This window comes from Lycium ferocissimum, chromosome 2 (genome assembly GCF_029784015.1).
Source record: "Lycium ferocissimum isolate CSIRO_LF1 chromosome 2, AGI_CSIRO_Lferr_CH_V1, whole genome shotgun sequence".
Lineage (NCBI taxonomy): Eukaryota > Viridiplantae > Streptophyta > Magnoliopsida > Solanales > Solanaceae > Lycium > Lycium ferocissimum.
In genome coordinates this window covers 69,831,128-69,857,989 of record NC_081343.1, presented here as the reverse complement: position 1 = coordinate 69,857,989, position 26,862 = coordinate 69,831,128, and the positions used below count along the sequence as shown (strand labels likewise).

Genomic DNA, 26,862 nt, shown 5'->3' with positions numbered 1-26,862 from the left:
CTTTCTTTTTCTAGTCAAACATATAATGGATTGAGAGAGTAGTTTTTAATTAAAAAACAAACTAGGCGTTGTTTAGAAAGATTAGCAGGAGGAATGTCCCAATTCCTTTCCATGTGTTCACGCCTACAAATTCAGAGCGAGAGATAGAAAGCCCTCCATTCTCAAATTGCAAACATAAGATCAATATTTTTGAACTATAAAATCTATAAGAGAGTTTGTTTTTGGTGAAGATTAATTAATTAACTAAACACATCTTATATCTTCTTAAAAGATTTGGGCCCCGTTTGTCCATAGATACAAAAATAAAATTCACTTTTTTTGGAATTTTGGAGTTGGAGTTATGTTTGCCCATAATTTTTGAAATTGTAGTTTTTGGTGAAATGTAGTTGTAAAAAAGTGAAAAAAATTTAAAAAATAAGTTTTTTGAGTTTTTGGTATTCCGAAATACAACTTTAAGTTGTATTCGGAATTTTCATGGTCAAAGGTTGATTCCCGAAAAAAGTGAAATTTTTTTTTGAAATAAAGTGAATAATTTTTGTGGCCAAACGGGGGCTTAACATTTTCTTTTTCCAAAATAATTCCAGCTAATACTCTACAAAATTACTCAAATAGTGACGTCAAATTAAAGCAATATCTGAAACCCCATCGATTGTGGCAAATGCACACTGCCTCTCTGGCCCAAATTCCCTAATGGACGCCTGTATCCCTTGCTGCAGCAGCTATATAAAAAATTAAAATTAAAATAAAGAGACTTTACTTGTGGAAATACTTATTGAAATAGAGAGACTTTGGCGTCAGTACTACATCACTACTCCCACATTCCCTTTCCCATTTTCCTGCAAAATCAAATATTCTTCTGAGCCAGCTACTCTCTCTCCTTTCGTCATCTCAAACGGTATGTAACGCTTTCGCAATTACTCTACCATTATCCATTGAATGCGAATGTTAGGTTATTTATTTTACTTACTGCAATTTTCCGTTATTATATGCTGTAGTTTTGCTGTGTAGAGTGGTGAGGTAGTGAGTTAACGGTGAGTATGGGAGCTTTTTGTAATGAAGAAGTCAGTTTCACTTCAAATTACAACTTCGCTTCGTCTCAAGATCTCAGATTCTCTAAGCAAATCCATGACAACGTCCACGGCAACATCTATATCGATCCTGTATGTCTCCCTTATAACCTTCTGCATTTCCATATACGCTTATAGACGCACTATTCTAATTTAGAACTGTTTAATTTTGTTTGTTTTGCTATATACAGATATTTCAATTGTTAAGTATGTATGCTGTAGTTTTTTAGAGTAAAGTCATAGACAAAATTGTACTCGTATTTCAGGAATATTATATTCGTATTCCAAAATTTGTACTCAAAGTAACTGTCAATGGAATAAATAAAGTCAGAACTCTTTTTAGTGGCAATTCATTAAATTTTCTTATCTACAATTTTATTTATGGTAAGTTATCAACAAAACTGTACTGGTATTTTAGGAAAAATTGGTAACAGTCAGACGGAATAAATGAGTTCAGAAATAGTTTGAGTTTCATTCATAAATTTTTAAAAGCCTGTAAAGATAGAAAATTCATTTTGGGCGTGTATGACTAAATTTCATTTTGATTTCATGAAAGATTAGTCACCATTACAATTAACAAGATAAGATGATTTTTCTTCATTTGTAATGTATTCGAGAAGCATATCGAGGTCAAAATTCATAAGTTTGTTTTGCTTGAATTGAATGGATCAATCTCGCAAGAAATGGAAGTAGCAAAGTGGTTTCCAACATTATCCTTGGTTAACCTGTGATGCAGTTCTTCGGCGCATGTATTTATCCAATAGATCAAGGAGAATTAATTCGCCAGCATTTATTCTTATAGTGTGTGAGCCTTTACCAGGCAAGAGAGATACTAGGGCGTTATGATTTACGGCTTTCTCATTCTGATTCCAGATCTACACTCTTGTTTTTCATTAATGTTATATATGTTCTTAACTTCTTATTGTGAGCTTTGCGCAAAGTACTGGAAGTTTAATCTTTTCTGAACTTTGCAGCTCTACTTGAAGTTCATTGACACAGAACAATTTCAAAGGCAAGTACCTTTATCATGTTCTTCTAATTTCTTTATCATGTAGTTTTAGAGAACTCCTAATTTGTCTTAAGAAAATCGACCATTGGAATGAGATGGGCCAAACAGAGTGGAAAGGATATGGAGGATTCATATAGGCATATAGCCGACCTAACTAGTTTGGCATTGAGGCGTAGTAGTAGTTGATTTCAGTTTGTTGCATGCAGATTGTAAATATATGCACTTGGTCTGAGTATTTGTATTCATATTTGTTGTAATCTGCCTGTGACCTGATGGTCATCTTATTAATCATTTATTTTTTTCGTTCATCTGTTCAACACTTTCTGATAAGAGTTATTGAACCATTTTTTCTTTTGTTTTCCAGGCTTCGTGAACTTAAACAACTAGGTATGTTACTGGCCCTTGTTCCATATTTTTTGTACACGGTCGCAACCTTTGTTTAAGTTAGAACGTGCAATTTTTAACTTTGTGATTAAGTATGGATTTGTAGTGTGATTTGAAGAAGTTTGCCATCTATTATCTACATGTCTCCTGAAATGCTGGGCATCCCCATATTTTAGTTTTTTCACTATTGCATATTACTGGTAAAATGTGGGATGCCATAAGAGTCTTAATTAAGCTGTATTGTATTTTTGTCTAAATGTAAGTGATTTTGGTTAGCAGAACTATGATAAATTTGATAACTATCTCTGCCTCTTGTCTACTCTGAGAACTGTCTGCAACTTTCTGCTTCGCTTTGTGAATAGAAAGTGACACTTGATGCCTGTGAAGAATATTTATCACACACTTGCTAGATGTCAATAATTTTTCAACTTAAGTGGTATCTGGGTTTGTGGTTGCATAGACTGTCGTGGGATGCTCATAAGGAAAATGCAAGATCTCTAGTTTCTTAGTGTCCTATGAAGACATATGCTATCTAGGTCATGCAAATTCTCCATATTCATGTAAAGATGACTTAAGAACTCATAATTAGCTTTTTAAACCCTGCATCACTGTATGCATATTTCCCAAACAAGCCTTTTGCAGAGGCAGAGGTCCAAGGGTTACAAGCCTATCCCATGCAAGTTACAGAAAGACAAAATGGTCTCCTAGTACTTAATGGGTAGATTTTACCTTCTATTAAAATGAGATCCATGATATTTGTTGGAGAAATTTCCATCATCTATCTTCCTCCCACTATTTGATGCAGCCATTGCTCTTACTGTTATGCTCAATGTTGGTCGAAACTTTGTAACTCCGGGAGTTAGTGGCCTGGTAGTGGCTTGGATTTCTTACTAGCGTGAGCTCTTTGATTCACTTTCAGGTGTAGCACACATGGTCTATCCAGGAGCAGTGCATTCTAGATTTGAGCATTCCCTTGGAGTGTATTGGCTTGCCAATGAAGCTGTCCATAAGCTTAAAACCCACCAAGTATGATTTGCGTACACTATTTAGTTTGGTTTCTCAACTTGATACTGCCTGAGGGTTCTCATGTAATCCTAGTATTCCTTTTAAAGGGTATGGAGCTTGGAATTGATTACTTTGATATACAAACAGTGAAACTTGCGGGTAAGTGATTTAGAATGCCTTGTGCATGGATTGCTCTTGCCTAATGCAGAATAAATGATGCTTTCCTTCCTTTATGTTTGAATTTCTTAGGTCTTCTACATGATATTGGCCATGGACCTTTTAGTCACTTGTTTGAACGCGAGTTTCTTCCTCAAGTTCGCAAGGGATTGGACTGGTAATTCTTTTCTGTGGAATGTGTTCTGTTACTCAAGTACCTCTCAAAGATATCTGTCACGTTCTCATGCTACTCAATTTTTCTTGGCTAATAATAATTTAAACTTTCAACAGAAGATATCTTTTGTAATTTTCTGCAACATACTCGATCTTAGCAGCAGTTTTTCAAATTAGAAAGAAATGGATTTTGCTTTTTCAGAGAGGGAATGCTTTCATACTGCCTTCCTTGGATGCAAGTCTTTGGGCAAGTCCTTGTTTTGCCTTTTTAGCTTCAACCAATTAATCAATCAATCAATATGGCTCAATCATGAACTAGTTTGACTGTTATACCACTTAACCGCAGGAAATAAAAGTTATGCTTATAGCAGACATTATGTTTTGGAAATCCTAAAGTTGTAATTTATCGAGGTGGAGGACCTTGGCATATGGTGGTTTTGTTTAGTTGTTTCCGAGTCTTCATGTCTGCTCCTGCCTGCTGCTTGTAGTGTCTATATTTGAGAAAATCTTTCCTAGTTAACTATTTAAATATTTTTCTGTTCAAGTTTCTTTGAAGCTTCTTGTACTCATAATGAGGTGATCTAATTATATGGCGTAGTGCATATTAATGACCATCTTGTCTTACATTGTATTTTAGGTCTCATGAGCAAATGTCAGTGGATATGATTGATCACATTGTTGATGAGCGTCATATTGATATTGATTCAGGAACCATTAAAAAGGTCAAGGTAAGATGAATTATTTCGATTTATGCTGCCTGTGGTTTCATCACAACCATGCGCAAAGCCTATCTTTCAGGCTTAGAGAATATTAGCGTTTATCAGGTTCATACTTACGCATACGAATTAGTGGTAGTCTCTTGATCTCTTTCACATGTTTATGCTACACTATTGACAAGCTACATCTGACATCATGCGAAATGAGAATCTTGGTTTGCTTATAATTTATGATATTTGTGGGAACTTGTATTGTCTCCAAAAGCAATTGAATTTGAGGTGTCCAAGATGATTTCAGCTATTTGCTTAAAGAGAGTTTGTTTACCTTCCTACCTCCCAAGGTAGCGATAAGGTCTGCGTACACTCAAACCTCCCCAGACCCCACCTTGTGGGAATATACTGGGTATGTTGTTGTTGTTGTTTGCTTAAAGAGAGTTTGTGTTTTTGGAAAATAGCTTCTTTCATTTAATTCTCTCAAGTCTTGAGCTACTAGTAAAGAAAAAGCTTCTGCTGAGTTACAATGCTTTTCAGTGGTAACTGATGTTAGATCTTAGTAAAGGAATTCTAGGACCAAGTTAAGACTCCATTGGTCGAGATAATGAAGTTATTCACCATTCATATGAGTTATTGTTTTCATGCAGCTAAAAGCCAATTGATTGTACATGCCACAAATGATCATCAGACTTGTTTATATTGTAAGCAGGAAAAGTTTTAATGTGGCCTTTTGACATCTATCTTTCACAGGAAATGATACTTGCTAGTTCCAAGTTTGCATTGACAAAAGTAAGTCCTTTGCTTTCCAGCATACACAGTTAATAAAATGGGATTCTTGCAATTTTACTGTCTTCATTTGACATGCATTTACACTTCAATCTGGAAATTTTAGCTTTTAATGCTCATCTTTTCACATCATATTCCAATTTTGAAACTTGTAAACTGTTTCAATTTGATTGATATGTAGAGCTCAAGGGAGAAACAGTTCTTATATGATATTGTGGCAAATGGCCGGAATGGAATCGATGTTGACAAGTTGGTTTTCTCAACCATAGATTATTCTCTTTTCTTTGACAACCTTTTTTTTTTTTTTTTTTTTCACTGAACAAAGCTTTCATTGATTTGCAGGTTTGATTACATTGTCCGAGATAGCCGAGCGTGTGCTCTAGGATGCAATTTTCAGTTCCAGAGGTCCTTTCATCTTCTTGGTTATTGTTACATGGCATCTTTTCACAAATGTCTGGGAGAAAGGAAAAATAATTCTTTACCATGAAATTGTCTTCATCTTCTGCAGGTTAATGGAAACAATGAGAGTTTTGGGAGATGAGATATGCTATCGAGCCAAAGATTGTTAGTACTGAAGTCTTAACAGGATTTAATTTTTTTTACTTAGTTGTTTGACTTGTGGTCTTACTATTTGTGTGGATAAATCCTCAGACTTAACCATCCACAAGTTATTTGCCACACGAGCGGATCTACACAGAACTGTTTATACTCATGCTAAAGTGAAGGTACATAGCTAATTTGACGAAGTTGTGCACTGATTCTTTCACCAGCATATCTGAAATGTGGAAGTAATCATTTTGTATGTCATTTATAAGTGTATGTGGACGTTTTGAATTTGTTATCCCATTGTTGTGCAGGCAATAGAGCTGATGGTTGTAGATGCACTAGTGAAAGCAAATGATTATCTACAGATAGCATCTCATATAGAGCATCCTTCTCAGTACTGGAAGGTTGGCCTGGTCTTTTTGTTAGCTTAAATCTCCTTAATTCATGGAACTATGAACTTAATTTCTCTGTGTATGTGGAAGTAGTTGGATGATACCATTTTAAAAACCATCGAGACTGCTCCAGACCCAGAACTGAAGGAATCTAGGGATTTGATCCTTCGCATTCGGAGAAGGGACTTGTACCAGGTACTGAGGTTATCTAATGGGTGTTGATTAAGCACGTTATATGAGTATTATGGAATGTTTGAAGTTGACGGTCAGTTCTTGTTTCTGCACATTGCAGTTCTGTAATGAGTATGCTGTCCCAAGAGACAAAATAGAGCATTTCAAGGATGTTACGGCACATGATATTGTGTGTTCGCAGGTAGCTAACACATAGTAGTCTGTGTTTTTGGGAGCCTTTAGTAGTTCTATGGTAATTGTCTTTATCTTACAGAAAAGTAGCAATGAGAGACTTAACGAAGAGGATGTTGCTGTGACCAATGTCAGGATAGATCTTACTCGTGGAAGGCATAATCCGCTTGAAAGGTTTGTCGAAAAGGGGTTACTCTATACATTTCTTGCACTTGCACAGGATTTCTCTATCCACCCCCCCCCCCCCCACCCAAAACCCCACTAACCCTCTTATTACCTTTCTGAGTTCCAATTTGTTTGTTTGTTTTTCTTTGTATGCTGGTTGGACGTGTTGCCTCTGCCAGTATCCATTTTTTCAAGGTACAGACTGGCTTCTATAAGTTTTAGCATCAAGATCTATTCAATTACTTTTCTTGTCTGCCTTTCACCTTTGCCCTCACTCTTAGTAATTGAAATTCAGGATTATGAAAGTGACGAGAAGTTCTCTATACCTGAGGATCGTATCAGCCACTTGCTGCCAACATCATATCAAGATATGATTGTGAGAGTGTACTCCAAAAAGGCCCACCTGGTCTGTCCAGATTAAATTTTGCATTTACTTTTTGTATTCTTCTCCATTAAGTCTGATGTCAGTTTTGTTGTATGCTACTCAAATTTTCAGGTGGGAGCTATTTCTGACGCATTTGAAAATTTCCAGTTGAAGACTTATGGAATAAAAGCACAGGTTCATGCAACACCAGAGAAGAAAAAACGCCGTATATGATATTTGACCCAGTCAACAGTAGATATATTTGATTACAGTATATCTCAAGCGACATATTGCAGCCAATTTTTGTACAGAGGTCTTCAAATGACACGTGAAAGGGCTCTCAAGAGTTATAGTAGAATTTTTGTAGAAATGATAATATCCCCCCCCGTATTCTTCAATTTCTTTATCGAAATGCTACTGAAACAAGGGACTCTTGTTACTGACTTTCGAATATTGCAGATGCTCATTTCCATAATATCTTCTCTTCTAATCAAGGGCTGGTGAATATATATTAGCGATTTTTATGTACTTATAGTTTGTTTATTTGCTTTGTGTTTTTAAGGAAAGAGCAACAGTTCTATTCAAGATGAGTACCCTCAATTTTGACCGAGGAAAATTTGCAAGTTGCAACTGCAGAAAGGTATCTAAAACCCTGAGATTTGTAAACTTGGTGCAGTGGCAGGAATCAATTTTTTGATTGGGTCTTCGTATAATCTTGGGCTTCTTTAATTCCGCCATATATTGAAAAATATTGATCTTCCATGGAACACTCTTACCAGTCATCTCTCTGCTTCATCATATTAACTGGCAAATTCTCGTGCTTCTCTATTTGAGATCGATATAACTATCCTGTTTTGCACTAACCAGCACTAGATTGTTCATTGTAGTTTGATTTTTGCATGCGTGACAGTGATGCCAAATTGTATGTGTTCCTGTAGCAACCATGCTGAGAGGAGCTGGTTGTTTGAGAGGGTTCAAACCGTTCAATTATTCGGGAACAAACCGATATCCTAAGCCCGCATTGACAAGCTTTATGGAAACTTTACTTTTAATACAGAATCTATCGTTATAGAATGTTCTATTCTTTTAGTGGATTTATTCAACTTGAATTTCAATTACTCACATCAGTGAGTTTCTGAATGCTTAAATTATTGAAAAAACACAAAAATAAAACGAGGAAAAACTTCCAATAATTGGTGTTTATCATGATTTCTTCAACTATTCTGAACACATAATTTACGATGCAACTATTGTATATGGACTTCTTACTTGGCACCACAACATTCTCCTAAATTTCAATTTGGGCACCAAGCTCTTGGCAAATAAGGTCCGTTGTTTGGGTTTCCATTTTGTTTATCATTTCAAATTAGCTGGCTGGTCATAGTGCGGTCTAGTTACCAAAATTAGCTAGGTCTGATAAGTGGAGGACGCCCTTTTTATTCGCGCTCTGATCTGTCGTAAATACTTATTCCGCACAGTATTTATTCCAAACCAAATAATTTAACCGTAGCAGTTAAAAATTAAAGTGAATATGTATTACCAATCAAATGATAAATGTGCGTATATGAGATATGTTGCATTCATTAATTTGGTATAAACACAGGATGAAGGCAAGTTTTGTTCGTTGGGCAATAGCAAGGGAATTATTAGTTCGGATTATGAATGGGTCTGTGGTTAAAGATTTCGAGGGATGGTAAACAAATACACAGAGATTGTTGCACATTTTTAGTTCCTGAATTGAGTGTAATGTAAAATGGTACCTTTTGGCCTAATCCTGGGGATTCAGATTATTATACCTTTATCCCAACCTTGAGATGAAATTTCAGAAGCAAGAAACTGAAAGTGCTGAATATAATATGGTGAAAATAATGATTATGCTCTTCACAGAGTTTTATTAACAACCCAATGCAGGTCTTAATTCCTATTATTCATCATTTGAACGACATCGTCTAACCAGCAATCTTGTAGCTTGGATTCACAAGATTATCGATGCCAGATACAACCTGTATTGATTCTATCACATCTCCCACCTTCAGATCTGCCAAAAAGTCCTCATTTTGTGTCACATAACCGAAAACAGCATATCGACCATCCAATATATTGGCGTTGCTAGGAGTCAGCTCACTTTCTTTCAACAGCCAAAACACCTGGCTTGATCCAGAGTTACTGTCAAATTCCTGTAAGTAACCATAATCAAATGGTTGTGGCAAATATAAGGCCATCAAATAAAGTTACATGAAATAAGCAGATGCAACATCAAAGGTCAAGGTATCTCACTTCTCTAGCCATCGCCATTGTTCCGAAAGCGTTGAAAGGGAGTCTTGTTTGAGCCTTGTATAGACCAAGATCCTGTAGAAATTATGCGAGAGCCTTATTAATAATACAGAAGGAATAAGTAGTTTCTATTGCAACTGTTTATAGATTCTACTGAGCAACTGGAGAGAAAATAGGCGATCAGGAGTAGGACACTAAGAAGTTAAATTTAGAGGCAAAATGACAACTTCATGGACTCACTTCTAAAGTTTCTCCATAGAATGGTACTTTTTCACCAATCACCATAATCTCTAGAGGTATTGTCCGGGTTTTCTCAGTACTGGGGTCAATAAAACCTTCAGCTGGACCTTCAGGATCTCCTGTTTGGACCACAAACCCATCCGCTGCAGAACATCCACAACAATGAGTTTCAAGAAGATATACATGTTATGTGCATAGACAGCTTATTTGTCCATTGGTTCGCAGGAACAGAGCAAAAATCATTAGCTTACCTCTTTGAATTTCCATGCCATCATAGAAATGTCTCTTCACCAAGTCTATAAAATTTCCAGCAGTAACTGGAGCATTATAGCCATCTAGAACAATACGAAATACGCATTCCTCCAGGTTGGGATTATCTTTAACTTTGACCTTCATATCTACAGTTGCTCTTCCCTTCAGTAAAGGCATATTTTGATATTCTTCAGGTACTTCATATGGGAATCCATCCACCATATCCTCTTCAACACTGCAGAAATCGAATGCCCCAGGAAGATCTCAGCTGCAGTCAATGACAAGGGGGTCTAAATGAGAAAAGCATAATTTTGGAAATTCACCATTTTTAAAAGTTGTCCTCACTCCTCACTTTATATTCCTACAATTGGTCCATAGCCAACAAAATTCTTATGTTGGTATTCAAACCGGAATAAGAAGCATGCATCCCTCCAGTGACACTTCTGCACTTCCGTGGCACAAAATCTACTAAAGCAATTGCTTTGTCAAAGTTTCTTAAGAAAAAGTTATTTTGAACGCAAGGTTTTGACACCAATCTGTTAGAACATTCCAGTAACTAAGCACAGAAAATACAACACTAAATATGGATAATTGACTTTGCCTAAACCCAGCTACCCAATACATATTCAGGGAAGAAGAACAGACACTTTTGGCTAAGTCTGTGCATGATTGGTGTCTTTTTCAGTCTATATGTCTCTGACTGATTTCAATTGAAGTCAAATTTAGTACATGAAGCAGCAATCAAGCGCCGTACTGATGCATCATAAAACAGAAAATTAATTTCCGACACCTCATTCCTCTTTACAATTCACAAGATGCATGAAAATGTGCATCAAAAGAGCAACGCTAACTAAGCTATCAATAGTATTTTTATAAGTAGACTCAGCTACTTACCCTCCAACATAATTAAGCAATTCCTTCTGTTTAGGTGCAACAGCATCTCGATTCCTGTCTTCAACAATTTGTTGAAGCTCACCTAATCCAGCTTCCAGTTTGTTTAGCAATTCAATGCCGTGGTCAGCCTTTGACTTTGCTAGTCCTGAAACAATCATGGTTTTCCCTTCCTTGAGAGATCGCGATGCTTGTTTTGTATTCTACACAGTTAAAATACGAACCACCATTACGAATCTAAAAACTACATAAGGCGCAGATTCAAACCAATAGGGATCGTTTAGTTCGAAGACAAGTTATGTTGGGATCAGTAAGGCTGGAATTAGTAATGCTGACATTATTTCTTATTGACTGTTTGGTTTGTTGTATTAAAAATGATATGCATTGAATAATTTCCAAATAGTTCTGAATAGGGTGTATAAGTATAAGAATAGTACTGAATAGGCACCATAAGTAGTATTGGTATTAGTTTTACTAGACCTAATTTCTATGTTTGCTCGGACTCTTTAAAAATGTCAACGGGTGCATATCGGATTCTCCAAAAGTAGTGTACTTTTGGAGAATCCAACATAGGTGCGGCATCGAAAGTGAAGTCCCACAACTTAGCCTAATTTTGCTACCAAACATTGTACTAAATACCATAGCAGCATTGTTCTACCTAATACACCCTAATAAAGTGGAAGCAACGAAGAAAACGGAATCTTACTCTTTCAACAGAATCAAGCGCCTTGAGACCAGCAATCTTGAGACTATCAGTAATATCTTCGAGGGGTTTCTGGACTTCTCTTATTGCCTTGTTGTCTATAGGCAATGCATATCTCAACAACGCCCCTGGATCCTTAATCGGTGGCCCTGAGATCAATACAGAGACATCTGGCAATGCGGGGGTGCTCGCATGAGCGGGACCCAACCATTGCGAGCCAGGTAGTCCACTTATCAAACTAACTGACAATGCAACTGCAGTCACACATTTCTTCAATGACAAGAACCAATCTTTCTGCAGGTTCAGGAAAAATCTTCATCATATAAGTTCCTTAAACATTCAAAACATGCATTTGGGAACTTTAGAAACAACTGTTAAATGTAGTCTTTTCGTCACTCACAAATGTTAGACCTAATCTAGTACGGTTAAGGCAGTGAATTCGGATAGAACTTCTAGTTTAAATTGTACAAAATGGCACGTTAAGTTGCTTAAAAATGGCTCATAATGTGCCTGTGTGATGCCTTAAAATTGGTGAGAAAATTCACTACAATTTAACCAAATTGCTTCATAAATGCAATTTCACAAGTTGTAGCATAATTGCATTTAGGAGCTAAATTGGACCAAGTATGCCCTTAATGTATGCGTGTAAGTCCAGATATGCCTTTATTAGTTTTCTGCTATGTTGTGTGAAATAAGGCATTTTTGGCCCAATTGAGCAACCATAGGGACATTATCAGGCCAAACTATTAACAGAGGGTCAATGTTGTAAATTTCGCATACTCTTACAGGTCATTTCCACTAGCTCATTTTGAAGAAACGTACAACATAAAAAGGAATGAAATGCATATGGGAAAAATAATAGAACTTGCCTCTTTATCATCAGAAGGATGCGAACGTTGTGAAGAACATAGAGGAGAAAAATGGCGGATAGAACTTTTATTAAGAGCAGTTGAAAAATGGCTGTAATTGAGCTTAGTAGGCTTAATGGATTTGGTAGAAGTTGTTAATGGTGAAGAAAAATAGTGGCAGGAAACTGAAGCTGCCATTGAATTTTACAACTAGTTTTACACAGTTAAGCAAAACTGGAGGACATTTAGGGTTTGGAGAAAAAAAAGAATTGACAAATGTGTGTGTTATTAATGAAGAAATTGAAAATTTGGTGTAATGGACAGGAGTAGAGTGGAAAGAGATAAGGATAAAATTGGGAAATACTAGAGACTCAGGTCAACCTCATGCTTTGGATAAGATGGTAATAGTATCACTTCACTTGTAGTACGCTGTCGTTTAGTGGGTTCTGGGCTTTATAGCTGAATTGGGCCGGGACATTACACTTAAAAGCTCCCATTTGGCCATACATTTTGAAGTTGAAACTTGAAAATTTGAGTTTTGAAATTGTGATTTTTAAAAATTGAAATTTGTTTAGACATGCATTTTACTTCAAATTGATAAATTTTCAAAATCTATGACCAAACGTCACAGCGTTCTTTTACGCTTTGAATTACGTCTGAGAGGTTGCGTAAGAATCTTATGGCGCGAAATTAGTTGAAGCCTAAGAATACAGAATATTTGACGTTGAGGTGGAAAAAACTTGAAATAATTTGATAGTTGAAGTTGTATTTGTTTCACTTGGAAAAGCATTAGTACTATTTTATTCGAAATAATTATTTAATAATGCTAAAAAATAAGCTTAATCAATATTTCACCAATATTTTTTTTAAATATTAATTGCAGTGCCAAGGAGAAAAATTATATACTAGTTACTATATAAGTAGGATAAAAAATATTTTTTTCTCTGTGCATATATATAAATTGCTGAGCTCTCTTGGCATAATTTTTTTTTTTGAAAAAATCCCCTTATTTGAATTCTTTGGTTGCCCAAACAGTTCTTGAAGTCGTCTCCACATCTCCATCTACTTTTAAAGAAGTAGTTGATGACTACTTCAAGGACAAAAACTCTTTCATTCGATACGGATTACGGATATTAATGTCAAAGCTATAGAGATATCATTATTCAATTTGTTATGTAACTTGGAAGCTAGATTGCTACTCATGATATGCAACGGTGAAAGATTGCAGACTCTGAAAGTACAAAATGTTGAAAGTACTTGTCTTGCTGGTTGCATCCACTGAAGAAGCATTTGGAATAAACAATACATTAGGGACAAAGGAGGATCAAGATTCTAATTAGTTTACTAAAATTGCTCAACTTTGAGTTGTTAGAAACCATACATTGTTCAGTTATTGAAAGTACGTAGGAAGCCAGCAATCATGGAAGTTAAGAGAAACAACGTGAAGATTATATGTGCTCTCTATTGCATGCCCAGTATAAAGAAAAACAACAGATAAAGAAAAAAATTACTACTAACTGAGTTAATGAATCTACTAACAGTACTTACAAAAACTGAATCACTAAAGTAAATGCCGCATAAATCCGTATTCCCGGGCAAAATTGGAAGGGAATGACAGAAAAAGTAAAAACAAAATCTAAGGGGGATCAATAGTCTTCTGTTGAGAGTTTGGGAAAATCAAACGATGTGTGCCAGCTCCACATTAGATGGCTTCTCATCTTCTTTAGGCGGACTGTGGTAAATAAAGAGCAGCGCCAGCTGAATGACAGCTAATAGTGCTCCAACTCCGTTTCCAGTCTACACAATCAGAACATTATACAAGTCAATTACTATTCGAAGGTAAATAATTACTGGACATGAAATTTAAGAAAGAAAGACTCACCAAGATGTAGGGGTCAAACTTGAGGAGAGCATAGATGGCCCAACAGACTCCATTAAGGAAGCATGCAACGGAAAGCGCCGATGGCAAGGATTCAGCGCTCTTTGTTTTGATTACCTTGTACTGTTTTCAAGAAAATTAGAAAAATTAGCCAGAGTAGAAAACAAACTAGTTTGATGATGAACCAGAAGTAAGCCTTTGTACATACCATGACTGATAGAGGGGCTCCATACATACAAATTCCAAAGATGGTAGCAAGAATTCCCACGACCATGGTTCTACTTGCGTAGGTGTGCAAGCCTATCATGGTTCCAGCTACGATGGCAGCCACCCCCACGATTTCAGCTAACAATATGCCAACTATGTGTACCTGATATTGAAAACATTATGTGTCAGGAAACTAACCATAAGGAGGAATCAAATTTTCAAAAATATACAGTTTTTGAAAATTATTACGCCACGTAGCCCAATAGCTAAATCAGGTAACAAACTCAAAGTATGGGCTACGTGGCGTAAATATTTTCAAAAAACAGAGATAAACAGTACATAAATTTGAAGATTGGTTAGATAGTTACCCTGTATTTTTTGCCGGTGTAGAAGAAAAATATGGAAAGATAACACAACTGCAAGAAGAGACCAACACTGTTGATGGTGACAACAAGAACACTGTGTGGATGAACAAAAGGCATGCCGTAGTAAATCCACGTCATACAGTTCATTACTGATGCTAAGTATGGGTACGGGTGGAACTCCTCTACCGATTTGTTCTTGATGATTCTTTTAAATGTTGGCCTGAAATCACATAAATCAAATTAGCATCATAATTAATCAATTGATGGGTGGATGCAAATACATAGGAAGAAGATATATTACATTGGTGAAGCGAAGAGAAGGAACGATAAGATATTGCCTGCAAAAGAAGAAGAAGAGATTGAACATTAGAGAAACTTAATCATGTATAATTAAGCATGTATAAAACAAACATGGATGAAGCCATCATGCATGCATGTATGTATGTCAACAGTCTTAAATTCATACATTCCACACCTAATTAATGCTGCCATGCATGTGTCCATGAGAATTTTGATAAATTGCAGTACGTAGTTCTAACAAAAAGTTGCTCAATCTCTAAAACAGCATAAGTTCACGGTTCAATTTAACAAAATCGAAGCACCAGAACTCAATTCATTCACAAATTCGAATTGATTAAGTAACATAGAACAGCAGCAATCAGAGAATCAATCCACACAGCTCATGAATCAACTAAAATTCTAAACAGAGCAACATTCAATAAGTTGGAGTATGGAAAAATAAAAGAGAGGATTGAAAAACATACCGGCAATGCCGACCCCAAAACGAATATGATCTACACTAATCGTCATCTTTGGTTGAATTTGAGAAAGAGCTTAACAGAGTAATTATTATTAAGGAGAAGAGAAGAAAAGTGTTGAGTAATGTGATGGAGGGAAGAAAGGTGTGTTTATATAGATATAAAAAGATTATACAGTTTTAGTTGGACTATGCAAGCAATTAATCCACATTTTAAACTAATTAGGATTCTTTCTTCCTTTCTTTTATCTAAAACTTGTTCTAAACCCAATCCTGTTTAAATGAGGTTTCCTTTTTATTTTTTTATTTTCACCTTTATCATATCTTCATTTTTTTTTTTTTTAAAGAAGAAGTTATTCCATGATTTCTTTCGAAATTTACTTGCTAAATAAGTTAATAAAGTACAAGAAACTTCAAAGTATTAAAATTCCATACAATGATTCAATAGTTAAAGATTTTTGAATTAGCAGTAAGTGATAACTTGAAAAGATCAATAACAATTATCTTATATACGTAATAAGTTATAAAGTACAAGAAACTTCAAACTATTAAAGTATGGAAAATTAAAACTCCATGCAATGATTCAATAATTAATTATTGAATTAGAACTAAGTGATAACTGTATAAGAGCAATAACAATCATGTTAAATTACAGTTACCGTGTGATTTTTTTTTATTTTTTTTTTACATTTTTACTGCCTATAACTTAAATCTAAAAGATGAAGGTTAAACTAATAACCGATTATAATTGTTTAATATGATCCATAAAGTAATATTAGTTTTTTAGTATTACTAATGTCCTATAAAGTTGAAAATTTAAGTTGAATCACACATAAAGTGCGGATAAAATATTGGCTTTTTTTCTGTATATATATATATCTTATTATTATATGCAAAAAATGCTTTTATTTTCAACAGAATATCACGCGAAAAGAGCGGGGCGGCGGGTGTTTCGTTCAGTTAGTTACAGTAGGTTACGTTATTGGTATCCTTTTCCTACTTATTTGCAATTAAGTACCCCTTGTTGAACACAATAAGCAAATATGTATCCCTTTCGGCCTTTCCCAATTCCAAGACAATTAATGACAAGATAAAAAAATTGCTGAAAATTAGTTCTCCAATTTACTTACAACTATAACTCATACAGTAGTAATATTATTACAAGTAGGTTTCTTTCAAAATTAGTTGTGACGGTTGGCGAAGATACCACCACTTACAATAAATTATAGCTGAAAAATAAAATGAATAAAAATAAATAATTCATTCAGGTTGAGGCGTGGATATTTCGCTTTTTTTTTTTATGAGATCCAGGCCCATTGCGGCATAATTTTCACAGATCCAGCACCCACTGCGGCATAATTTTCACCGATCCAGCAGTAACACTCTGACTTGTCCCCTCCAGGATACAATGACCCATCAACGTCGTATAACTCAACAATATCTGAACAAGATGATGAGTTCAAAGCTCCACCAAAAGAACACTTTTCTTCAATTACATCAAACTCTCTTTTATCCTCACTTTTTAAGAACTCCCCAATATTTTTTCACACACCATTGGATAAGGATGATCAACTATTTATAGTTGAAGAAATTCATCCTAAAAGTAAGTGGAAGAGAAGTGGAAGAGTGGTGTAATCAATTGAGAGAAAAAGGAGAAGTAAATTATGAAAACAGGGGTAAACATGGGTAAATTAATGAGTTAGTGGAAGAAAGTTTCAAGACAAACTATGGCCACATTCAGCCATTCCGAACGTAAGAATTGAAAGCCACTTCTGCCGTTTTTAAAGACCACCAACGCATTGGAGTAATAAGACATAATAAGAATATTTTATAATATTAAAATGCTCTTTAACCCAACAATGCCTCACTCATTTTAATAATAAAAAAAGATAAATTCACCAAATTAGTTAAAGGGAGACTATTATGCATAATAAAGGTGTGATTTGCATTGAACCTCGACTTAGTAAGACAGCGATCTGTACTCCAGAGTTGGTAGTGTGTCCCGCATTGAACTATGATTGTTTAAGGGAAATAAAACATCACTGCTTACACATAATAATCAAGCTGTTGACATAAGTTTTAATATCCAGCACATTATGACCTTGTGCTGTCCCGTTTTCTTGAGTGCTATTAAGAACGAACCCAATTCTCATAGGAAGCGGCATACCTCCACACTCACATAGGTGAAATTCTGTCAAGAGTGCTCCTGTAGCTTTAACACTCACTCATACGAGCTACAGATTTTCATTAAGAGTTCATAGACTCAACCTTCACAAATCATTATAGGAAAATGCACTCACACCTTAGAGAGGGCATAAAATAAATATAATAGTGCATTTCACAATAAGTCATCATATGATTTGTTTTTCTCATTGAACCTAGTTATAGGATCTTTAGTCCCCAATTTGGATTTCCTCATATATGACTCATGAATTTTTAGGCCTCAGTCCCATCCCCCGGATGTGTTCCGGGCCATTTCTCTTGCAAAGACCTTTGTCTATAAATCTGCAAGATTATCACAAGACTAGTGAAGTTATCTACCCTTCAGGCGTTCATTAAAGTAAAATTAAAATACTGCAAGATTATCACAAGACTAGTGAAGTTATCCGCCCTTCGGGCGTTCATTAAAGTAAAATTAAAATATAGTTAAATAATTCTTGTGTTAATTTTTTCTTAATAAAACATCAACATTTACTCATCGATCAATTTTTTTTTTCTGTTTTTCAATTGCAACACTGCTGTTGTTCTAATTATATTTTCATGGTTGATAACAAATGGAAAAAGAAAGTTCAATTCAATAAATTCCATATCAAACAAATGAACCTCTTTAGATTTGACTCTTCCATCTTATATATATCAAAAAAATATGTCAGTGATGTGGCAAATACGCACAATTTTAGTCCTGTCATCCTAATTAGTTTCTTAAGATTTCTAATAAAAATTTATTTAGTAATTTTAGGAATTTAAATAAGAAAAAGCAAAAACAAAACAAAGATTCTTGTTTGCTCGTATTCTCATTACCTTCTTGACATTTTTTAAATCTCCTTTTTACCTTTTTGTTAATTTTATTGATTATCCACACTTTTTTTCTTATTTTTTCCCCTATTAGTTTTGTTATACCCTATTTTAACCTAAGTCAAAATAGTTTACAACATCCCGGTAATTCCGGGGTTATTTAAAATAAAGAGTCGCCACCTAATTGATTATGGTGAATTAGGATACCTAAAGTTCATTAAAGTATTAATCTAGAGTTGATTTTATTAAAGTCTACGAAACCAAAATTCCGGGTAAGGGTTCAACTAACCTAGAGGGAAGGTATTAGGCATCCTCTAAATTCCATTAAAAATGGTTAATCCGACCGGACTCAAATTTAATTAGGCTAAGTGTAAATATAGTATGGTAGAAAAGAAAATAACTTTATAAATATAATAATATTATTTAAAATAAGATTTGTAGAAAATATAATAGTTTATATAAAAGAAGAACTTTAACGGCTATTTTAAAATATGACTTATAAAGGTTGTTAAAGTTTTGAAGAAAGGATATAATGATGCTATTTAAAAAAATGCTGGTAAATATTGTTAATGCTCAAGTGGAAATAATGTTATTTGAAGTAAGATTTGTAGTAGATATAGCAATTTGCATAAAAAGGGAAACATTTTCCCTTCCTTCTTTATTACGTTTGTTAACTATGCCTAACTAAAAGTATACATGATAGATTCAAACTTGAAGAGTTGTTAACAAAGTATACATGTGTTCGTGCTTACGTTTTAATGATATTTCAAATTTTATAAGATAATAAGAATAGGACGTACTCTTAATTCAAAATAGATGTTCACGATTTCGCATCTTTGAATATCAATTATGTAATATAAGTGAATACTATAAGTACTATAAACAATTTTTAGAAATGGACAAAATAAGTAAATAAATAAAAAATCTGGTGAGTTACTAATAGTTTTCTTTTAAGATGATCATTTATTGCTCTATAGCTACCCATACTAATTCTCTATAATTCGTGTAAACTAAGAGAAAGGAAATAAAATGTTAGTCACATAAAGTAAACCAAAATACACAACAAGAGCTGAGATAAAAGGAAAGGAGAGCAAATGGATCAGTCCATTTTTTAGGATCGCTGCTGCAGCCTATTTTGTATTTGGGCTTTGGCCCAGAAAATCCCTTTTCATTTTGTTGTTGCGGCTGATCGGACAGGGGGGAAAGATTTCGTTGGGCTTTAGCCCAACGCCGAATGCAGGAGGTGACGAGTCGCTTGGACTCGTATGCGAGGTCATGCATAGAAAACGAGAGAAAAGAATTAGCATCATGTATTTGAATAAATTGATGACGAAAAATAACTATCTGAAATTAAAATAGAAACAGAGACTTTAACAAAGAGGTTATTTCCGTACATGCAAGTGTCCCTAATTAAAATTATGAACTGATCTTGAAATAAATTCTAGGTGACTTCAACAAATTTCAAAGAGAGGAAGAGAATTTTAACGAAGAGTCGATCATAGCTTAACTAACAAAGAGATAGAATAGTATTTAGGAGAACTTTAAACCTTTAATCTTTCATTCACACTCAGCTTTTCAGAGATACACAGGTAGAAGGCCATTGTTAAAACTTTGCACAAACAGCTAAAGACATTGAGATTCACCAACTCTTTTCAATCTTTAGGAAATGCAGTATTTGAATGGAAAACACACAGATAAAAAATGAATCATTTGCCATCCTTTAACATTTAAAGAAATTGGCTTGAAAGAGCAAACAATAGACTGCTTTCCTAAACTTTGCCCAAATTTAGTTATTAATCAACCATATTTTTATGATTTGTAAGAAAAATTTAAAGTGGGAACACTATAGAGAAAAACTTTACAAACTCAGAAGAACTTGAAAGATATGATCCAAACTAAATCACTGACTACTTTACAGGATTATTCTTGCGTTCGGGCATGGAAGATACTCATTTTTGCAAACATGTTGATACTTTAACACTTAGTTAAATATTATTAAGGCTAAACACAAAATAACAAAGAAAAGGGAGGAACTGAACAGGGACTTCTGAGAAAACTATTGAACTTAGGAAAATATCATTGCTTGAGAATAAAATGAGTCTACAGTTTACATTAATAAACTAAATAGCATATTAACCTTTGAAGATCAAATTGGGAAAGAAGCCAATTCAGTTTTTATCATTTATAACATCTCGAACATAAGTAATAGGTTAAAACATGAGTTCTCAATTACTGATCACTTTAGTTGGGATGAGGACATGCTTTCCAAACACAATATCTATTCAAGCGAAAAATATGAGTCGGAATCGTCAAGGGACAGAACTAGACATTTTACATAAGTATTTTACCTAACGTCGATAGTTAATACTATAGCATATGGTTACAAATGATATTCTTATAGAACATGGTTCCTATACAAGTAAACTCCGAGTCATAGTATCTAACATAAAAATCCATTCCAAATTTAAACTACATATGAATGTGTATTCTCTCAGAAAACAGACTCAATATGATTTCGTTATATCAACTTCAACTAAGCTTATATCGGGTGCGAGTAATCAAATTAAGCATTTAAGTAACCGAAAATAGTTAGAGGCAGAAAATATGCTCACTGCCACTGTTTCACAGTAGCATTACTCAAACAGAAAACTTAAACTTGCAGATGAAAGACAATTATGGAAATGGTTCAATGCTAATCTGTTTTAATCACACAATATACCTAAGATATACACACCACGGTGTATATATCAGTTATATATCGAATGTATATCTTCTTCCTATATTGATAACCCACCGTATATCTTATATATATTCAGCTTGAAATAGATTCTAAATCCTGGAAATTTAGTTTAAACATCCAAACTAGAGTACACGTCTTTCAAATTCATTTTTGATAAATATTAATCTATCCTAACAGCTCCCAAACATCAAACGAATAACACGATGACAAGAAACTACATGACAGTAAGATAAAAAGAAAACAGAAAGGGCTAAAATCTTAACTAGAGCAGAAAACCAAAAGCAAAAGCGATAAGTGTATCAAAGTTCACCTTGTTTGCGTGCGATGAACTGGGACGGGGTCACGAATCTATTCTCGCAACGAAGAGATCCGAAGCTCAAAAGGATGAACTCGACGATTTGTTTATGACCATCAACCAACAGAAATGAAATCAAACCTTTATCACGGCTAAAGTTCCGAAATAAAGAAAGTATGTTTAGAAGACGGTCGCGTATATTTTTTTCATCCCCCTTTCGGCTGAAGATTTTAGGCGTATTTATAGGAGAAGGATGTTAGGGTTAGGGTTTGAAAAAAAATTCAAAACCTGGACCAGAGGAGGGTGATTACGGAATTTGGCTTCAAAAGAGCCGTTTCAGCACTGAACCTCTGCACAAGAATCAAAAGTCCAAAAGTTCATTGGCCTGTTGTGTTGACCGAATCATTGACGATAGAAAAAGAAGAGTTTTCAGCATTTTATACGCTGAAGTAGGTAAGGAGAAAAGCAAAACTTGTACCAAAAATGGACGAACCATTACTGTTGGGATGGAGAGAGTTGTCTGTATCTTATGTAGAATAGGAAAGGTGGAAGAGGACAAGAACGGTTGTCTGGAGACCATCTGAAAAATGGAAAACAAAAGCTCACTTTTGGGTCAAGGTTTTGGCCAATTTCTGAGAAAGGAAATGGGAAAGGGAGAAATGAAGAAGGAGGCGTGGAGAGAAAGAGAGAAGTTGCACGAAAATGGCTCGGATAAGGTCTACCATGGTTGAAAGTGGGCTCAGCTCTTTGCTGATAATGGAGAGGAGAAGATGACGATGAGAGAGGGTTGCGGCTGCATATGGAAATGAAGAAAACCTAGAAGCTAAAGGGAAAGGAAGTGGGCCGGGTCACTGGGCTGTTGGGCTTTATGGGGTTGTTCGGTTTGGCCGAATATTGATTTCAAAGTGGGCTCATTTTGAGGTAAAACGTGGGCTTGTAGAATCCAAATTTTGGTCCCTTCATTCTTCTAATTAATTTATGGAAAATTTACTTGTCATAACTACTTCTAAGACCTATTTATGAATAATAACTACCTTTGATTTTATTTATTGTTCATAACTAAAATATTTTCTTAAATTACACATCATAAATAGTGTCCGTATTTTAAGCACAAGTTTCTCTTTTAAATTAGTTTTCTCTCACCTCTCAAATTTATTTCTCCCTCACCCTTCTCTTTCTCTCTCTCTCTCTTCCCTCTCCCCGCCCCGACCGTCGATCTATTTCCCTTAGTGGATTCCTTCAAATATGTCAAGTTACTTCATCGGAAAATTGTTCAAGATTGTGACGATGGAAGTGTCGAATGATTTGCCTAGTAACAAACTCTTCGATGGCATGTAATCTCTCAATCCTCGTCGAATTTCTAACACTAGAGAGCTCGTACCCCTTCTCGATTTAGTTATGGAGGCAACTCTTCACTTGTTGATGTTGCTATAAATCGATTCCTTGAAACTTTTAAGTTTCTCTCGATTTATAAATCTCTGAGAAAAGTGACGTTTTGGTTTGTTCTTTATTTTTTCGACACCGCCACTTTTCTCCGGTGGCGTGTGGTTCACCGGTGGTTAAACGCATATCCACCTCCGATGAGAGTTGTGGAGCTTCATGCTCACCAAGTGTTTGATAAAATGCTTCAGTATATTTCAGTATATTTCGTTGTATTTCAATGTATTTCTAATTTATGAAACAATTTTCGATATATTTCATTGTATTCCATTGTATATATGCATACTACAATTTTATATTTCTTAAACAATCAACCATATTTTATTGTATTCCAAAGGTACATTTTTCTCGTATTTGGAAGTATTTCTAAAAGTTTGGAATGGAGTAATTTGGAGAGAGAAACGTGGGTTATTATGGAACTTCAACGATTATGCGTGATACATGTTGATTTAATTTGATTTACCATTTAAAATGAAAGAAGAGAATTTCCATATATCTGACCTATTTTGACTCTCGCATTTTATATTTCAAAATTTCAAAAATGCGAACTTATTTTAACTTTGTATTTCCGTGTATTTCCCTGTATTTCAAAAACGCGAAATACAACAGAAATATAACAAAAACTAGCTACGATTTGTAAATATAGAAAAGTAGCTATAAATTGTTAGAAGTTGTTAAAAGGTAGCTGTTTATGTAAGTTTCCCTTAATTTATTTTTTGGGCTTCTAATTTAGCAACTAGTACAATATATGTATTGTCTGAAGATAAATAATAATTAGTATGTACAAGGATTTAATAAAGTAAAATTAATTTAACGAGTACAAATCTTAGAAATGAAGCGATGACGAATCATTTAAAAATTTGTGATAAAGTAACGAAAGTAATGTTGAAAAATAAAAGTAGCGAAAATAGAGTATTTAGCTCGTCAATAAATTCAGAAGCCCGATAAAATAAAATTAAATGAAGGAGGGACAAAATTAGGTATCAACAAGTTTCCATTTTAATATTTTTTCTATGCATCCTATCCTTCTTGGTATTCATCCTAATATTATTTCAGGCTTCCATTTACCTACTCATTTTTTCTTTTCTTTACCATTGTTTATTTGATCCCTCCAAAAGAATTAGTAATTATTATCATCCTTCCTTAAAAAAATCAAGTTAATTTGCCTTTCTACTTCTACTAATTTTACATCAAATTCCAAAAATCAATTTTTTGTTAAACAACTTTTCCTATATTTTTCATGATTTACAAGCTATATTAAACAACAAAAAATAACTTCATAAATAATTTGTTTATAATTGGGTATCTTCCTTATCTCCCACATTTTTTAGCATATAAAAATCACACGCGATAAAGTGCTTCAACAAACGGACTTCAATATTTCTAATAAATTATTGATAAGAACTTTTGTCAATGACCTTGCTCTTATAATTTTTTATGCCTTTTGCAGATCTACCTTGTTTTTTATATATTTTATTTCATATCATCCTTGTAAATAAGAAAATTACACATATAAAACATTATAAAGTTAAAGAGCTCATAACATCAAAATTCTATCATCCTCCTTGTCAGAGGCGAATCTAGAATTTTTAGAATATGGGTTTCCACTGAAAAAAAAAAAAAAAAGGAAAAAGTGACCAACAATCCCCCCCTCATTTTAATTTTAAAATAAGAGAGTTATCACCAACTTAGTCGAAGGGAGACTATTATGCATCATGAAGGTGTGCTCTGCATTGAACCTCCACTTTACCTCATTTGTTTGCACTTAATGGAGGTCTGAATCTAAATGGTTCAGACCTTATGTCATTAAGTGTATTTGTTTACATTAAGATCTAAGCACTTATTTGGTCTGAATAAGTCTTAATCATTAAGATCTTGAACAAAGTCTTAATATCATTAAGAGGTATTTTGTATGGATAATTTTTACCATCAGCTCCAACCCCTCTTCCCACCACCCACCCCAAACACCCCCACCCCACCTTACAAACCCACCCCACCACCCAAACCCTCCACTACCCACCTTCAACCCTACCCCCCACTTACCACCACTACCAACACCACCCCAACTTCACCTACCCATCCCCACCACCCCCTACCTTACCCCAACCACCCCTCCACCACCACCACCACCACCTCTACCCACTGCACCACCACCCTTCCACCACTGTCCACCCCACGCCCCAAAACCTAACCCACCACCCATCACCACTATAAACATCTCCATCGTTACTAACAAACATTAATGTTTTATTTTTTTATTAAATAATATTTTTATTTTATTAAATTTGTATTTATTTTATAATATTTAGTTACTTTTTTATTTGAGTTATATATTTATTATGTTTAAATAAAAACATTATGCACATTCAGATGTTAAAAACAAACAGTCTTAACTATTCAAAGTTGTTCGAACAACTTCTTAATCATTCGTATGTGCATTCCGTACGTCTCTTAATCTTAATGAAAACAAATGAGGCCTTAGGAAATCAGTGATCTCTACTCTAGAGTCAGTAGGGTGCTCTGCATTGAACTATGACTGCTTAGGAGAAATAAAGTATCACTGCTTACACATAATAGTCAAGGTGTTGACATAAGTTTTATTAGCCAGCACATTACGGCCTTGTGCTATCTCGGTTTTCTTATGAAGCGGCCTACTTCCACACTCATATAGGTGAAATCTGTCAAGGGTGCTTGTGTAATTTTACCATCCCACTCATACAAGCTACAGATTTTCATTAAGAGCTCATACACTCAACCTCCACAAATCATTACAGGAAAAATGCACTCACACTATAGCGAGGAATAAAATATATGTATAGTGCATTTCATAACAAGTCATCATATGATTCGTTTTTCCCATTGAACCTGGTTATAGGATCCCTAGTCCCCGGGTTGGGTTTCCCTCTATACGACACGGGTTTTTTCAGGCTTCAATTCTATCCCCCTCGATGTGCTCCAAACCCTTTCTCTTGCAAAGGCCTTTGTCTATAAATTTGCAAGATGACACAATCAATATTTATGGTCTACCACTTTTCACAAATAATGTCACCGTATAGTATTTTGTCCTTTTAGGCCTGAATTTACATAATGACGATCTTGTACTCTACCAATGGTATTGGTGCTATACAACAAATTAAAATAGAAGCAATTGGTTTTCAAAAAGATATTTGAAATAATAAATTTCTCCACCGGTTCTCTTCTTCACTAGCTGAAGTTGAAGCAATAAACTCAACATCCATGTTATAGTTAGCAATAATAATTTTTTCAACTAATAGCACCAAGTGTAATCTGCATCAAACAAGCCCTTGAGTACAGCATGATATTTTTTATAAACTAAACCACAAATTTTCTTACCAAGTAGATATACATGGTCTGCTTGTACCTGTTAAGTACTTCTACGGCATATGGAATATCAAGCCCAGTGCAGTCAGTCACACATCTCATATTTAAGCTAGCATACTACTTTATGATTTATCACAATTTTTTCACTTTGAATTGGAAATAAATAAATACTTAATCAAACAGAATTGCAACATACATACAATCCACAAAATTGTACTTCACAATTTTCTCAACATGATGTGATTGGTTAAGAAAAGTTTTATCACATGTTTTTTATATTTTTCACTCCAATGGAATTTGCCTCACTCAAATTTCTCACGTCAAAATGGGTGCTACACATATTTTTAGTTTAATTTAACAACACCAATGTTAAAGCCAAAGATTAACAAATGATCAACCATTGAGGCAAAAGTAACATGTGAATTTTTCAAGATTAATAAATGCACTTGCCACACTTTATAAAACATTCTGAAAGATGCAAAAATCACTTTTC

General features: G+C 34.6%; 3 protein-coding genes across 4 annotated transcripts; 1 reads left to right on the top strand and 2 right to left on the bottom strand.

The window, feature by feature from the left end:
- Positions 1-732: 732 nt before the first annotated feature.
- LOC132047192 (uncharacterized) lies at positions 733-7,649 on the top strand. Of its 2 annotated transcripts, none has more exons than XR_009412815.1 (20): positions 733-899; positions 1,009-1,160; positions 2,042-2,079; positions 2,441-2,463; positions 3,380-3,486; positions 3,573-3,624; positions 3,715-3,799; positions 4,433-4,523; positions 5,256-5,294; positions 5,473-5,540; positions 5,634-5,696; positions 5,800-5,855; positions 5,943-6,016; positions 6,149-6,241; positions 6,323-6,424; positions 6,522-6,602; positions 6,675-6,766; positions 6,937-6,968; positions 7,053-7,163; positions 7,254-7,270. XR_009412815.1 is itself a non-coding variant. In XM_059438137.1 (20 exons), the coding sequence occupies exons 2-20, from the start codon at positions 1,038-1,040 to the stop codon at positions 7,353-7,355; spliced, it is 1,416 nt and encodes a 471-aa protein (XP_059294120.1). In that variant the 5' UTR covers positions 747-899; positions 1,009-1,037; the 3' UTR covers positions 7,356-7,649. The 2 variants fall into 2 exon arrangements, 1 of the variants encoding a protein (XP_059294120.1); XM_059438137.1 differs by having other exon boundaries at positions 747-899; positions 6,937-6,952; positions 7,254-7,649.
- A 1,292-nt stretch (positions 7,650-8,941) lies between these two features.
- On the bottom strand, positions 8,942-12,684 carry LOC132047191 (peptidyl-prolyl cis-trans isomerase, chloroplastic). The gene is made up of 7 exons (XM_059438136.1): positions 12,347-12,684; positions 11,485-11,771; positions 10,782-10,981; positions 9,887-10,122; positions 9,636-9,778; positions 9,399-9,470; positions 8,942-9,298 (listed from the first exon to the last, which is right to left on the bottom strand). Exons 1-7 carry the CDS (start codon positions 12,525-12,527, stop codon positions 9,071-9,073), a joined length of 1,347 nt encoding a protein of 448 aa, XP_059294119.1. The 5' UTR covers positions 12,528-12,684; the 3' UTR covers positions 8,942-9,070.
- A 995-nt stretch (positions 12,685-13,679) lies between these two features.
- On the bottom strand, positions 13,680-15,639 carry LOC132048387 (bidirectional sugar transporter SWEET6a-like). Its single transcript, XM_059439293.1, has 6 exons — positions 15,545-15,639; positions 15,082-15,118; positions 14,784-15,000; positions 14,417-14,578; positions 14,212-14,331; positions 13,680-14,126 (listed from the first exon to the last, which is right to left on the bottom strand). The coding sequence occupies exons 1-6, from the start codon at positions 15,588-15,590 to the stop codon at positions 14,007-14,009; spliced, it is 702 nt and encodes a 233-aa protein (XP_059295276.1). The 5' UTR covers positions 15,591-15,639; the 3' UTR covers positions 13,680-14,006.
- Positions 15,640-26,862: the final 11,223 nt, after the last annotated feature.